The 17,158-nt window shown below is 31.7% G+C and overlaps 1 protein-coding gene and 1 non-coding gene across 2 annotated transcripts; one reads left to right on the forward strand and one right to left on the reverse strand.

Annotated features, from left to right (window-relative positions):
- Nucleotides 1-7,524: 7,524 nt before the first annotated feature.
- On the reverse strand, nt 7,525-8,091 carry LOC132800753 (uncharacterized). The gene has a single exon (XM_060815013.1). It carries the CDS (start codon nt 8,089-8,091, stop codon nt 7,525-7,527), a length of 567 nt encoding a protein of 188 aa, XP_060670996.1.
- A 1,032-nt stretch (nt 8,092-9,123) lies between these two features.
- On the forward strand, nt 9,124-9,230 carry LOC112491885 (small nucleolar RNA R71). The gene has a single exon (XR_003056223.1). It is a non-coding gene; the product is annotated as a small nucleolar RNA R71 (small nucleolar RNA).
- The last annotated feature ends 7,928 nt before the right edge of the window (nt 9,231-17,158 follow it).

Here is a 17,158-nt window from a genome sequence, read left to right on the forward strand (position 1 = left end):
GGTTAACAAAATTACTAGTTAATTAAATTCACATATTTAAGTAATTAAATTGGAATAGTTAGTGGTGAAATCAAATGCCCTACTATTCATAATTATTCAATTCTCTCTCTTACTTGAAATTGATCTAATTTTAATTTATTGCTTTTGTTTAATTTAGTTTATTTAGTTTTCAATTGCCATCTTAAATTTTAGTTCAAATATTATCAAAACCTAATTATCTTTGGTACTTAATACTTAATCCCTTGGGTACGACAACCCTATTTTTCCACCTTATTACCTGAAAATGATCCGTGCACTTGCGAGTTGATTTTACACATCAAGTTTTTGGCGCCGTTGCCAGGGATTAAGGCATTAATATTAATTCGGATTGGGTTTAGTAGTATTTTGATCATTGTTTTCTTATTTTAAATTTTTATATTTGTTTCTTAATTTTGGTTTTAGTATTGCATGCTAGGGTTTTACTTCTTTGCTTGTTTGGCCAACTTGCTTTGAATTTTTAATACTTATTTTGTGGTACATGAAACCAAAATTGTATTTTTAATTTATTGGTGTCTAGGTTAAAAGTTATGCATGCCTAGGGGTTTTTCTTATTTTCAACTTTTGTTTATCTTTATTATTTTCAATTTTAGTTTGTATCTTAGGGTTTAATTATAATTGTTTGCTTGATAAACTTGCAATTAATTTGAACCTTTGTTTTGTTAGCGTTTTTCTTGTAGGAAAATTATGGAATATCAAGCTTTTGGTCATCAACCTTATTGGGATTATGGGGTGCCAACTAGTTCTCCAAGTGAAAATTTTATCGAGTTACAAAAGAATCTTGCTATGATGTCTAAACTCGTTGCAAATTTTAGAGTTCAAGCTGTACCTTGTGAATGGTGTGGAGTAAATCACTCAAGTGAAAATTGTCAAGTGGGGAATTCTTTTGCTTCAGAAGACTCAATTGAAGACTTATCAAGAAGACAATATAATCAAGTTGCAAATTTTGGGATTCAAGCTATAACATGTCAATGGTGTGGAAGCAATCATTTAAGTGAACATTGTCAAGTGGGAAATCCTTTTGCTCCGGAAGAGCCATTCGAAGACTTTCCCAACACATATAATTCTAGATGGAGTGATCGACAAAGTTATTCAAGGTATGACAATGCAGATCTTTCAAGTTATCAAGTGAGCACATCTTTAATTGAGTGTATGGAAAGGCATAGGGAAACATTTTCTAAATGTTATGATGCGATTGGCAAGTTGCAAAATCAATATTCTCCAAGTACAAACTTTCAAGTTCAATTGGAGCAACCAATGACAACTTTTTCACAAGGATCTCAAAAAGACTTGGAAACTAAGATGGAGATTACTTGTAATAAGCAAGTTGATGAATTTGAATCCTTTCAAGAGCCACATAATGATGAAAAATTTGAGGAACATGAAGAGGTGTCTATAAGGAGTGAAATGCAACAAGAATCTTCAATTTTGAATAATTTTAATGAGGTACACACACATGACCAAGATTGCCCACCACAAGAAGTTTCCCAACGCACTATCACTAGTTCATGGGAATTTTCCAATTTTCCTTCAAATTCATCGCAAAAAGCGCTTAAGGATCATGAAGAGGATAAGTCAAAGAGTCAATCAAGCCAAAAGTTGGCCAAATCCGATGAGTATAAAGCTATGGCCGCACTTCAAGAAGATTGCTTACCAACAGAGACTAAATCTCAAATTTTAAAGCCAAATATTGAATTTTCAAGAGCCCAAGATGTATATCCATGCTCCAAAAATGTAATTGAGGTTCAATGCATCCCAAAAGGAGACAAACAAAGCATTTTTGGACCTAAAAGAATCCAATCTACCAAAAAGAAAGTTCAATTCATGTTTTTAGTTCAAATTGAGACTTATATAGGACAAGGAGTTAAAAGTTTGCTAAGGCCACAAGATTATCATCATGCACAATTTCCATATCATAAGCTTGGACAATATTATGAGGATGACATCATTTATATATTTAATCTAGGTTGAACATCAAAAGGATGAAGTCAAGCTAATGACTTTAAACAAGCGCTCTTGGGAGGCAACCCAAGTTTCTTTCTTTACCTTATATTTATCTATTTATTTTAGTTGTTTTTAGTTGTTTTCTTGTTTTTAGGTTGTTTTGATGTGTTTTGTTTGAGTTTTTGCAAGGTTTTAAGATGTTTAGGTGTAAAAGAGCAAAAGACGAATGTTGAGAATTTCTAGTCTAAAGTTAGGTTTTTGGAGTATAACCACCTTCAATATTCATTGGAGTACATCAACTTGCATGGGTACATGCCCTTCTTTTTGGCCGCATGGTGTGCAGGGAAAATGCAACATGTAGGTTTTTCCCAAGTTCACATTGCGAGGAACATTCCATGTCTTCAAAGGGGAGTATTCTTTACCTTTTATTTACTTTTGCTTTATTTTATGTTTTTCACAATGAGGACATTGTTTATTTTAAGTTTGGGGGTGAAAAGCATGCTTTGCATCTTTTAAATCTTGTCCATTTAAGTGTTTTTATAAGTTTTCAAAAATGTTAGTTTTAGTTTTTATTTTCCTTCATTATTTAAAAAAAAAATTATTTTTGTGGTGTTTTCTTAAGTACTTTAATGAGCCAATGATAAGACTATGATTGAAAATAAATTGGTTTTTAGATGGTGGATTTGTTTTTGTGTATGCCTAAATGCTTGAATTTATATTCACATATTGTTACTTTCAATAAATTTTGAGCACATAATCATTAATGCATAATTTAGATTGTGTTTTGAAGAAGGTTTGCATGAATTAGAGTACTTTATTATTAATTGAACTCTAGAACTTGCTTGATTATTGCTTGAGGCGAAATCCTAGGTGAATTGATATGAATATATGCTTGTGAGCTTGTTTGAGTGTTGAAAAAGAAAAAAAAATGAAAAAAAGGAAAAAAAAAAATAATGAAGTTTGGAGGTTAAGTATTTGGTGAATTTGGCTCTAGTATGCATTTTTGTGTAAATTGGAGGTTTGAATGTGCAATAAGAAGAAAAATAAGTTTGGGGGTTTAGTGGAAAAGAAAGAAAAAAAAAAAGAAATGAAGAAAGAATTGTGTGATTTGAAGAATATATGCACAATAAAAAGGAGAAAAAGGATATTGAAATTGAAGTTAAAATAAGAAAAGAAGTTCTAATAAAGAAACAAATTTTACAAGTAATTTATTCATTGATATTTAATTTTAGCTTTCTTTCTTTGATTTATTATATCCTATCCTTTTCTTTCTTTAGCCTTATCCATTAGCCTTAACAATAGAAACCATGAAGTCCTAATGATTTAAGGTGGTGCATTAACCTACATTAGTGGAGAGTGATAATTAAGTCAAGAATATGGTAGTTCATACGTTATTATCAATCTCTAATTCTTGTAAATTTATTCAAGCATATGATAATTAAGTGTATAAATTGATTTCCACACACACACATTGGAAGTATCATATATGTTAGATAGAATATAAGGTATTGAGCTACATAATTACTTTGAAACCATTTGAAAAGTCATATGTTATACAATCTTTGAGGCACCTCATTAAAGTATCTTATGTTCTTTAAATAAAATTTCATTTTCTTATTCTTTTTCTTTGCTAGGGACTAGCAAATCTTAAGTTTGGGGGTATTTGTTAGGTCTAAAATATTGATGATTTTATGCCATATTTATAGCTTAATATTTGTTAGTTTGTGTTAATTTGTTATGGAAAGATACTTAATTATGTATTTTTCTTAATCTAGGTAAAAGAGGAAGAATTTTAAGAAAACAACCATAAAAATGGATTCCTTGGGTCGAATTATGGTGGGAAGCAAGATTTGAGCTCGAACGGACTAAGAATTAAAAAGATTCCAAAAAGATACCTTGAAGTTTCCATAAAGATTCTATCGGGAATTTCATGATGGAAGTGGATGTCATATGAATCATCAAGATCTGAGGATTTCAAATGTCTCGTTATTTTTGGATTTCGAGGTGCGAGCAAATAGTTATCATCATTTAAAGTTTAGAATTTATAAAAAATAATATTCTAGTTAAATCTCCACCATTGATCAAAAGAGGGAATCAAGGCAATTTGAGGGCCAAGATAAAAACAAGTGGCAATAATTGGTTAATTTATCATTAATGAGGCACATGTCATGTCACATGCTTCATTAAGGGTAAATTAGACTAATTAACTATTTTTTTAGGAGGAATTAGATAAAAGGAAAGTAGTAGAGAGCAAGTAATATACAGTTTCCTTTTTACATATGAAATTCGTCCAACCCTTTTCATGGCCTAAAAAAGGTATCTTCCAAGACTCCCACATTGAAAATAAAGAGAGAAAAAGATTCCCAAGGCCCTATATATATAGCCCCCACCATATTGAAGGAATATATACAAGTTTAGAGAGTTATTTAAAAGCTTTTAGGAGGCTTAAATAGAAACAAACCAAATTTTGGGAGTTTCTAAGATTCTCTTAAGGGTTCTAGGGTTTTAAAGTTTTAGAGTTTTAGAAGATCAATTGGAGAGCTTGGAGGAGGCAGAGAGACGTGGGCTTGCTTGGAGAAGAAGGCTACTACTTTGAGAGCTCTTGGAGGAGAATTTCTTCAATAGTTTTTATTCTCTTTTTCTATCTCTTTTGATGTGTAAAATCAACTCGCAAGTGCACGAATCGTTTTCAAGTAATAAAAGTGGAAAAATAGGGTTGTCGTACCTAAGGGATTAAGTATTAAGTACCAAAGATAATTAGGTTTTGATAATATTTAAACTGAAATTTAAGATGGCAATTGAAAACTAAATAAACTAATTAAACAAAAGCAATCAATTAAAATTATATCAATTTCAAGTAAGAGAGGGAATTGAATAATTATGAATACTAGGGCATTTGATTTCACCACTAACTATTCCAATTTAATTACTTAAATATGTGAATTTAATTAACTAGTAATTTTGTTAACCACACTTAATCACAAAATTAATCAAAAGTAGTTTCCACTCACAATTGATAATATTCACATAACCTAATTTATTCCTTCCGGCCTATAAATTAAATCATGCAAATTCATCAAGCATAGATTAAGCAAATAATATGGCATGAGACATAACTATTTTCCAATCAATTATGCATTCATGTAAATCATTGGAGATCCATAATATTATCCTTTTCCAAGCTCAAATATTATTAAAATCATTCATTCCTTCCGGCCTATGAAAGCATTAAGTATACCAATGATTTATTAACAAAACATATTACTAATTAAATAAAACTCAACATATATTAAAATAATTAAACCTTCATAGTTAGGGCTATGATTAGCTATGAAAATTAGTTCATGGTAAAAATAATTTCAACATCCATAATTATTAAAAATAATAAGATTCACAATTAAAGAGAAAGGAAAAGAGAAAAAAACTATTGAAGAAATTCTCCTCCAAGAGCTCTCAAAGTCGTAGCCTTCTTCTCCAAGCAAGCCCACGTCTCTCTGCCTCCTCCAAGCTCTCCAATTGATCTTCTAAAACCCTAAAACTTTAAAACCCTAGAACCCTTAAGAGAACCTTAGAAACTCCCAAAATTTGGTTTGTTTCTATTTAAGTCTCCTAAAAGCTCTTAAATAACTCTCTAAACTTGTATATCTTCCTTCAATGTCATGGGGGCTATATATATAGGGCCTTGGGAATCTTTTTCTCTCTTTATTTTCAATGTGGGAGTCTTGGAAGATACCTTTTTTAAGCCATGAAGAGGGTTGGACGAATTTCATATGTAAAAAGGAAACTGTATATTACTTGCTCTCTACTACTTTCCTTTTATCTAATTCCTCCTAAAAAAAATAGTTAATTAGTCTAATTTACCCTTAATGAAGCATGTGACATGACATGTGCCTCATTAATGATAAATTAACCAATTATTGCCACTTGTTTTTATCTTGGCCCTCAAATTGCCTTAATTCTCTCTTTTGATCAATGGTGGAGATTTAACTAGAATATTCCCTTTTATAAATTTCAAACTTTAAATGATGATAACTCTTTGCTCGCACCTCGAAATCCAAAAATAAAGAATTAGGGATTGATAATAACGTATGAACTACCATATGCTTGACTTAATTATCACTCTCCACTAATGTAGGTTAATGCACCACCTTAAATCATTAGGACTTCATGGTTTCTATTGTTAAGGCTAATGGATAAGGCTAAAGAAAGAAAATGATAGGATATAATAAATCAAAGAAAGAAAGCTAAAATTAAATATCAATGAATAAATTACTTGTAAAATTTGTTTCTTTATTTGAACTTCTTCAATTTCAATATCCTTTTTCTCCTTTTTATTGTACATATATTCTTCAAATCACACATATTCTTTCTTTATTTTTTTTTTCTTTTCTTTTCCACTAAACCCCCAAACTTCTTTTTCTTCTTATTGCACATTCAAACCTCCAATTTACACAAAAATGCATACTAGATCAGGGGCAATAGCTATTTGATTGTAACCGCTATAACCATCTAGAAAACAATAATATTCCTTACCGGCTAACCTTTCTAACATTTGATCAATGAATGGCAAAGGAAAATGGTCTTTTCTAGTGGCCTTATTAAGCTTCCTATAATCAATACACACTCTCCACCCAGTAACTAACCTAGTAGGAATAAGCTCACTCTTATCATTCTCTTGCACAGTCATCCCACCTTTCTTAGGAACTACTTGAATAGGACTTACCCAATTACTATCCGAAATAGGATAGATAATCCCGGCATCTAAAAGTTTTAAAATCTCACCATGAACCACTTTCTTAAGATTAGGATTAAGCCTCCTTTGATGTTCTACAGTCAGTTTATGGTCTTCCTCCATAAGTATTTTGTGCATACAAATAGAGGGGCTAATACCCTTAATATCAGCTATAGTCCAACCTAGTGCAGTTTTATGTTCTCTTAAAACTTCTAAAAGTTTGGCTTCTTGGTCCTCACTAAGGGCGGATGAAATTATCATCGAAAGGGTATTATTAAATCCTAGAAAAGCATATTTAAAATGACTAGGTAGTGGCTTCAAATCAATTATAGGTGGGTGCTCCACACTCGTTATCTTTCCAGGTCCACCCTCACCTAAATCCTCAAACTTTCCAACATAATCTACCTCACAGTGGGTGGCTATATCTATGATGTTACACTCTTGTTTTTCTTCTTCTGCACATGGTCTAAATAACTCACTCAATCCTAAAGGATCTAAATTACTTTCCTTTGCCATATCATTTACCAATTCATCACATGCATCGACAAGAAAGCAGGAAGAAATTTCATCAAGATTAGGAAATTTAACAACATTAGGGATTTGAAACCTTACCTCCTCATTGAGTACTCTAAGGGTTACTTACCTTTGTTGTACATCAATAAGGGCACGTCCGGTTGCAATAAATGGTCTTCCAAGAATGATTGGAATGTTGTCATCTTCCTCCATATCAAGTATCACAAGGTCTGCAGGGAATATGAACCTGTTTACTTTTACAAGTACGTCCTCCAATATTCCCTTTGCCTTTTGATGCTTCAATCCGCCATTTGAAGAGTCACTGTGGTAGGCTTCACATCTCCCACTCCAAGCTTCTTGTAAATGCTATATGGCATCAAATTAATGCTAGCACCTAAATCACAACGAGCCATAAAACTATAATGTCCAATGTTACACGGGATATCAAAGCTTCCCGGATCTTTTAACTTGGGTGGAATCCTATGGTGTAACTTAGCACTACTCTCCTCACTCAAAGCTACTAACCCATAATTCTCCCACTTCCTTTTGTTTGACAATATCTCCATCAAAAACTTAACATAGGAAGGCATTTGTTCTAAGGCATCTATGAAAGGGATATTTACATGCAATTGCTTAAATACATCAAGAAACTTTTTAAATCGATTATCTAACTTTGCATTCCTAAACCTAGATGGGAAAGGTGGAGGTGGGATTTTCTTGTAGGCTTGATTCCTCTCCTCACCTTTGTTGTGCTTGTCAATAGGTTTGCTTAGGTAAGGTGCTAGTTCAACTTTCTTTGATCCAGTTGGTGAGCTCTTGGCCTCTCTTACATGTGGTGGTATGTACTTTGTTGGTGGACACTTCATGGCATCACTTGAACCTTCATCTTTTCTCCTATAAGCCTCATTATGCTCCACATTTGATTTTGAGTTGTCATGTGTGACCAAGTGTGATGTTGAGTCTATGGGGCTCTCCTCATCTTCATCATCAAGACTTACCATCCCTTTGTCACTTTCTTTAGGCCCGGCTACTTGCTTTCCACTTCTTAATGTAATGGCTTGAACCTGCTCCTTTGGGTTCTTCTCCGTTTGGCTTGGCAAAGTTCCTTGACTTCTTTGGAAGTGAGTTGCTAATTGACCTATTTGGTTCTCCAAGCTTTTGATTGCAGCCATTTGGTTGTTGAACATTTGACTATGGTTTGTCAATTGTTGCTCAGTTCTCTGCATGAAAGAATTAGTATTATTAGATAACTGTTGCAAGGATTGTTCAAGTGAAGAAAATTGAGTTTGAGCTTGAGAAGAATTTTGATTTTGATGTGCAAGTTGCGGCTTTTGGTGGAATGGAGATTGGAATTGTTGTCTTTGAAACCCTCTGCTTTGTCCTTGATTAGACCCTTGCCGGTTGTTGTTAGACCATGAAAAATTTGGGTGGTTCCTCCATCCTGGATTATATGTGTTAGAATATGGATTGTTTTGTTGCTTTTGAAAGTTCCCTACAAAATTAACATCATCAGAAGCAAAGGGATTTCCAACTTGGCGATCCACACTCTTATGATCATGAGCACCACATAAATCACAAAATAAAAAATTATTAGTAGATTGGATAGAATTTGCCCCTATTTGACCGAATTGAGTGTTCAAGGTCTTCATGAATTGGGTTGCAAGTTGAGCTCCTAAGTTGTTAATATCAATGTCTTCCACAACCTTTACTTGACTTCTTCCATTTAGTCTCCTCTCACTTGGATATTGGTAGTTATTATGGGCCATCTCTTCAATTAATTCAAATGCTTCTAATTGCCTCTTCTTCATTAAAGAACCTCCTGCAGTTGTATCTACCAATTGTTTGTTACCATAATCTAGACCATTATAGAAAATCTGTACCTGTATACCCATGTTGAAAATCCATGATGTGGGCATCTTCTTAATAGTTCCTTGAAGCGCTCCCATGCATCATACAAAGTCTCTTGGTCCCATTAACAAAAATTATTTATATCACTTTTCAATTTTGCGGTCTTTGATGGAGGAAAAAATTTGTCTAGGAATTTTGCCTCCATAGCATCCCATGTAGTGATAGTACCTGCAGGTAAAGAAGTAGTAGATGCTTCAATTTTAAAATTGTTTGCTTCAATGGGTGGTCTCCTTATGCAAGACAAATCACCAACTTTTTTGTGAGCGGCATACTCCCATATGGGCAAATCATCTTCTCTTTGGTTGGCCATTGCACCTTCTTGAGTTCCTTGGTCTATACGTACCCAAGTACCCCTTATGGCTAGTTTTCTAGGTGTTGGTTTATTTTCCAAGTCAACTTCCTCCTTGAACTCTTGATCACCACTATGACTCATACACAACACCTAATTCCTAAAAAGAGAGCAAGGAAAATACATTAGAAAGATAATTAGAAAATTGAACAAGAAAACAAAAATTGGAATTCTAATGTTGCTAACTAATATAACAATTAAAATCAATTAGCAATAAAGAAAAATAACCTAACACTTAACTAAAAGATAAATGAAAATAACTCTGGAAATAATGAACCAAACCAAAAGAATGCAAAAAATTAAACCCTTTTGTGCAGGTATGCTTTTAAAGTAAACAATTATGCCAAACTAAAATTTCAACTAAAAGTAAGCTAAAACTAATCCTATTCAACCAAACAAATAAAAAATAATAATAAAATCCCTAAGTATGCTAGACTTGTAACCTAAACACCAATAAATTAAAAACACGATTTTGGTTTCAAGTACCACAAAATAAGTATTAAAATTCAAAGCAAGTTGCCCAAACAAGTAAAGAATTAAAATCCTAGCATGTAACACTAAAACCAAAACTAAGAAATAAATGAAAAAAATTAAAATAAGAAAACAATGTTCAAAGTACTACTAAACCCAATTTCAAGTAAAGAGAGAGTTAAATTAATAATTATGAATACTAGGGCATTTGATTTCACCAGTAACTATTCCAATTTAATTTCTTAAATACATGAATTTAATTAACTAGTAATTTTGTGAACCACACTTAATCACAAAATTTTCCACTCACAATTGATAACATTCACATAACCTAATTTATTCCTTCCGGCCTATAAATTAGATCATTCGAATTCATTAAGCAAATAATATGGCATGAGACATAATTATTTTCCAATCAATTATGCATTCATGTAAATCATTGGAGATCCACAATATTATCCTTTTCCAAGCTCAAATATTATTAAAATCATTCATTCCTTCCGGCCTATGAAAGCATTACGTATACCAATGATTTATTAACAAAACATATTACTAATTAAATAAAACTCCACATATATTAAAATAATTAAAGCTTCATAGTTATGGCAACATCATAGCCCTAGCTATGATAATTAACAATAAGGTCCACAATTAAAGAGAAAAGAGAGGAGAATAAAAACTATTGAAGAAATTCTCCTCCAAAAGCTCTCCAAGTCGTAGCCTTCTTCTCCAAGGAAGCCCACGTCTCTATGCCTCCTCCAAGCTCTCCAATTGATCTTTTAAGACTCTAAAACTCTAGAACCCTTAAGAGAATCTTAGAAACTCCCAAAATTTGGTTTGTTTCTATTTAAGCCTCCTAAAAGCTCTTAAATAACTCTCTAAACTTATATCTCTTCCTTCAATGTGGTGGGAGCTATATATATAGGACCTTGGGAACCTTTTTCTCTCTTTATTTTCATTATGGGAGTCTTGTAAGATACCTTTTTTAGGCCATGAAGAGAGTTGGATGAATTTCATGTGGAAAAAGGAAACTTGATATTACTTGCTCTCCAATACTTTCCTTTTATCTAATTCCTCATAAAAAAAATAGTTAATTAGTCTAATTTACCTTTAATGAAGTATGTGACATGACATGTGCCTCATTAATGATAAATTAACCAATTATTGCCACTTGTTTTTATCTTGGCCCTCAAATTGCCTTGATTCCCTCTTTTGATTAATGGTGGAGATTTAACTAGAACATTCCTTTTTATAAATTCCAAATTTTAAATGATGATAACTCTTTGCTCGTACCTCGAAATTAAAAAATAACGAGACAATTGGAATTCTCAAATCGTGGTGATTCATATGACATTGTTAGGTCTAAAATATTGATGATTTTATGCCATATTTATAGCTTAATATTTGTTAGTTTGTGTTAATTTGTTATGGAAAGATACTTAATTATGTATTTTTCTTAATCTAGGTGAAAGAGGAAGAATTTTAAGAAAACAACCATAAAGATGGATTCCTTGGGTCGAATTATGGTGGGAAGCAAGATTTGAGCTCGAACGAACTAAGCATTAAAAAGATTCCAAAAAGATACCTTGAAGATTCCATAAAGATTCTATCGGGAATTTCATGATGGAAGTGCATGTCATATGAATCATCAAGATCTGAGGATTTCAAATGTCTCGTTATTTTTGGATTTCGAGGTGCGAGCAAAGAGTTATCATCATTTAAAGTTTAGAATTTATAAAAAATAATATTCTAGTTAAATCTCCACCATTGATCAAAAGAGGGAATCAAGGCAATTTGAGGGCCAAGATAAAAACAAGTTGCAATAATTGGTTAATTTATCATTAATGAGGCACATGTCATGTCACATGCTTCATTAAGGGTAAATTAGACTAATTAACTATTTTTTTAGGAGGAATTAGATAAAAGGAAAGTAGTAGAGAGCAAGTAATATACAGTTTCCTTTTTGCACATGAAATTCGTCCAACCCTTTTCATGGCCTAAAAAAGGTATCTTCCAAGACTCCCACATTGAAAATAAAGAGAGAAAAAGATTCCCAAGGCCCTATATATATAGCCCCCACCACATTGAAGGAATATATACAAGTTTAGAGAGTTATTTAAGAGCTTTTAGGAGGCTTAAATAGAAACAAACCAAATTTTGGGAGTTTCTAAGATTCTCTTAAGGGTTCTAGGGTTTTAAAGTTTTAGAGTTTTAGAAGATCAATTGGAGAGCTTAGAGGAGGCAAAGAGACGTGGGCTTGCTTGGAGAAGAAGGTTACGACTTTGAGAGCTTTTGGAGGAGAATTTCTTCAATGGTTTTTATTCTCTTTTCCTTTCTCTTTAATTGTGAATCTTATTATTTTTAATAATTATGGATGTTGAAATTATTTTTACCATGAACTAATTTTCGTAGCTAGGGCTATGATGTAGCCCTAACTATGAAGGTTTAATTATTTTAATATATGTTGAGTTTCATTTAATTAGTAATATGTTTTGTTAATAAATCATTGGTATACTTAATGCTTTCATAGGCCGGAAGGAATGAATGATTTTAATAATATTTGAGCTTGGAAAAGGATAATATTATGGATCTCCAATGATTTACATGAATGCATAATTGATTGGAAAATAGTTATGTCGCATGCCATATTATTTGCTTAATCTATGCTTGATGAATTTGCATGATTTAATTTATAGGCCGGAAGAAATAAATTAGGTTATGTGAATATTATCAATTGTGAGTGGAAACTACTTTTGATTAATTTTGTGATTAAGTATGGTTAACAAAATTACTAGTTAATTAAATTCACATATTTAAGTAATTAAATTGGAATAGTTAGTGGTGAAATCAAATGCCCTAGTTTCATAATTATTCAATTCTCTCTCTTACTTGAAATTGATCTAATTTTAATTGATTGCTTTTGTTTAATTTAGTTTATTTAGTTTTCAATTGCCTTAAATTTTAGTTCAAATATTATCAAAACCTAATTATCTTTGGTACTTAATACTTAATCCTTTGGGTACGACGACCCTATTTTTCCACTTTATTACTTGAAAACGATTCGTGCACTTGCGAGTTGATTTTACACATCAAGTTTTTGGCGCCGTTGCCGGGGATTAAGGCATTAATATTAATTTGGATTGGGTTTATTAGTACTTTGAACATTGTTTCCTTATTTTAAATTTTTATATTTATTTCTTAATTTTGGTTTTAGTGTTGCATGCTAGGGTTTTAATTCTTTGCTTGTTTGGCCAACTTGCTTTGAATTTTTAATACTTATTTTAAATTTATTGGTGTCTAGGTTAAAAGTTATGCATACTTAGGATTTTTTCTTATTTTCAACTTTTGTTTATCTTTATTATTTTCAATTTTAGTTTGTATACTAGGGTTTAATTTTAATTGTTTGCTTGACAAACTTGCAATTAATTTTAACCTTTGTTTTGTTAGTGTTTTCTTTTTAGGAAAATCATGGAATATCAAGCTTATGGTCATCAACCTTATTGGGATTATGGGTAGCCAACTAGTTCTCCAAGTGATAATTTTGTCAAGTTACAAAAGAATCTTGCAATCATGTCTAAACTCGTTGCAAATTTTAGAGTTCAACCTGTATCTTGTGAATGGTGTGGAGTAAATCACTCAAGTGAAAATTGTCAAGTGGGGAATCCTTTTGCTCTAGAAGACTCAATAGAAGACTTATCAAGACAATATAATCAAGTTGCAAATTTTGGGGTTCAAGCTATAACATGTCAATGGTGTGGAGGCAATCATTTAAGTGAACATTGTCAAGTGGGAAATCCTTTTGCTCAGCAAAGTTATTCAAGGTATGACAATTCAGATCTTTCAAGTTATCAAGTGAGCACATCTTTGATCGAGTGTATGGAAAGGCATAGGGAAACATTTTCTAAATGTTATGATGCGATTGGCAAGTTGCAAAATCAATATTCTCCAAGTACAAACTTTCAAGTTCAATTGGAGCAATCAATGACAACTTTTTCACAAGGATCCCAAGAAGACTTGGAAACTAACATGGAGATTATGTGTAATAAGCAAGTTGATGAATTTGAATTCATTCAAGAGCCATATAATGATGACAAAGGATTTGAGGAACATGAAGAGGTGTCTATAAGGAGTGAAATGCAACAAGAATCTTCAATTTTGGATAAGTTTAATGAGGTACACACACATAACCAAGATTGCCCACCAAAAGAAGTTTCCCAACGCACTATCACTAGTTCATGGGAATTTTCTAATTTTCCTTCAAATTCATTGCAAAAAGGGCTTAAGGATCATGAAGAGGATAAGTCAAGAAATCAATCAAGCCAAAAGTTGACCAAATCTGATGAGGATAAAGCTATGGCCGCACTTCATGAAGATTGCTTACCAACAGAAGGTAAATCTCAATTTTTCAAGCCAAATATTGAATTTTCAAGAGCCCAAGATGTATATCCATGCTCCAAAAATGCAATTGAGGTTGAATGCATCCCAAAAGGAGACAAACAAAGCATTTTTGGACCTAAAAGAATCCAATCTACCAAAAAGAAAGTTCAATTCATGCTTTTAGTTCAAATTGAGACTTATATAGGACAAGGAGTTAAAAGTTTGCTAAGGCCACAAGATTATCATCATGCACAATTTCCATATCATAAGCTTGGACAATATTATGAGGATGACATCATTTATATATTTAATCCAGGTTGAACATCAAAAGGATGAAGTCAAGCTAATGACTTTAAACAAGCACTCTTGGGAGGCAACCCAAATTTCTTTCTTTACCTTATATTTATCTATTTATTTTAGTTGTTTTTAGTTGTTTTCTTGTTTTTAGGTTGTTTTGATGTGTTTTGTTTGAGTTTTTGCAAGGTTTTAAGATGTTTAGGTGTAAAAGAGCAAAAGACGAATGTTGAGAATTTCAAGTCTAAAGTTAGGTTTTGGAGTATAACCACCTTGAATATGCATTGGAGTACATCAAATTGTATGGATACATGCCCTTCTTTTTGGCCGCATGGTGTGTAGGGAAAATGCAACATGTAGGTTTTTCCTAAGTTTTCACATTACGAGGAACCTTCCATGTCTTCAAAGGGGAGTATTCTTTACCTTTTATTTACTTTTGCTTTATTTTATGTTTTTCACAATGAGGACATTGTTAATTTTAAGTTTGGGGGTGAAAAGCATGCTTTGCATCTTTTAAATCTTGTCCATTTAAGTGTTTTTATAAGTTTTCAAAAATGTTAGTTTTAGTTTTTATTTTCCTTCATTATTATAAAAAAAAAAAAATTGTTTTTGTGGTGTTTTCTTAAGTACTTTAATGAGTCAATGATAAGACTATGATTGAAAATAAATTGGTTTTTAGATGGTGGATTTGTTTTTGTGTATGCTTAAATGCTTGAAGTTATATTCGCATATTGTTACTTTCAATAAATTTTGAGCACATAATCAATAATGCATAATTTAGATTGTGTTTTGAAGAAGGTTTGCATGAATTAGAGTACTTTATTATTAATTGAACTCTAGAACTTGCTTGATTATTGCTTGAGGCGAAATCCTAGGTGGATGCATTACTAAGAATATGATTTAGGCCATCTTTGTTTAAGTTTGAGCCTTTCAAGCCAACCTAATACATTATCTTCCACTAGTACTTTATTTGAGCCTTTAGGATGCATAAAGATGTATTAGAGCCTTTTCTTCATTAAAGCACATTTACTTACCCTTTTTGAGCCCTAAATTTCTTTTTCCTACCTTGAACATACCACAAAGAGAGCTTTAATTGAATTGATATGAATATATGCTTGTGAGCTTGTTTGAGTGTTGAAAAAGAAAAAAATGAAAAAAAAAGAAAAAAAAAGTTTGGAGGTTAAGTATTTGGTAAATTTAGCTCTAGTATGCATTTTTGTGTAAATTAGAGATTTGAATGTGCAATAAGAAGAAAAATAAGTTTGGGGGTTTAGTGGAAAAGAAAGAAAGAAAAAAAAAAGAAATAAAGAAATAAAGATAGAATATGTGTGATTTGAAGAATGTATGCACAATAAAAAGGAGAAAAAGGATATTGAAATTGAAGTTAAAATAAGAAAAGAAGTTCTAATAAAGAAACAAATTTTACAAGTAATTTATTCATTGATATTTAATTTTAGCTTTCTTTCTTTGATTTATTATATCCTATCATTTTCTTTCTTTAGCCTTATCCATTAGCCTTAACAATAGAAACCATGAAGTCCTAATGATTTAAGGTGGGGCATTAACCTACATTAGTGGAGAGTGATAATTAAGTCAAGCATATGGTAGTTCATACGTTATTATCAATTTCTAATTCTTGTAAATTTATTCAAGCATATGATAATTAAGTGTATAAATTGATTTCCACACACACACATTAGAAGTATCATATATGTTGGATAGAATATAAGGTATTGAGTTATATAATCACTTTGAAACCATTTGAAAAGTCATATGTTATACAATCTTTGAGGCACCTCATTAAAGTATCTTATGTTATTTAAATAAAATTTCATTTTCTTATTCTTTTTCTTTGCTAGGGACTAGCAAATCTTAAGTTTGGGGGTATTTGTTAGGTCTAAAATATTGATGATTTTATGTCATATTTATAGCTTAATATTTGTTAGTTTGTGTTAATTTGTTATGGAAAGACACTTAATTATGTATTTTTCTTAATCTAGGTGAAAGAGGAAGAATTTTAAGAAAACAACCATAAAGATGGATTCCTTGAGTCGAATTATGGTGGGAAGCAAGATTTGAGCTCGAACGAACTACGCATTAAAAAGATTCCAAAAAGATACCTTGAAGATTCCATAAAGATTCTATCGGGAATTTCATGATGGAAGTGCATGTCATATGAATCATCAAGATCTGAGGATTTCAAATGTCTCGTTATTTTTGGATTTCGAGGTGCGAGCAAAGAGTTATCATCATTTAAAGTTTAGAATTTATAAAAAATAATATTCTAGTTAAATCTCCACCATTGATCAAAAGAGGGAATCAAGGCAATTTGAGGGCCAAGATAAAAACAAGTTGCAATAATTGGTTAATTTATCATTAATGAGGCACATGTCATGTCACATGCTTCATTAAGGGTAAATTAGACTAATTAACTATTTTTTTAGGAGGAATTAGATAAAAGGAAAGTAGTAGAGAGCAAGTAATATACAGTTTCCTTTTTGCACATGAAATTCGTCCAACCCTCTTCATGGCCT

Source organism: Ziziphus jujuba, chromosome 2 (assembly GCF_031755915.1).
Source record: "Ziziphus jujuba cultivar Dongzao chromosome 2, ASM3175591v1".
NCBI lineage: Eukaryota > Viridiplantae > Streptophyta > Magnoliopsida > Rosales > Rhamnaceae > Ziziphus > Ziziphus jujuba.

What these genes read in the sequence shown, in the direction of transcription:
- LOC132800753 (XM_060815013.1), bottom strand. Translation starts at nt 8,091, where the DNA reads ATGAAGTGTCCACCAACAAAGTACATACCACCACATGTAAGAGAGGCC.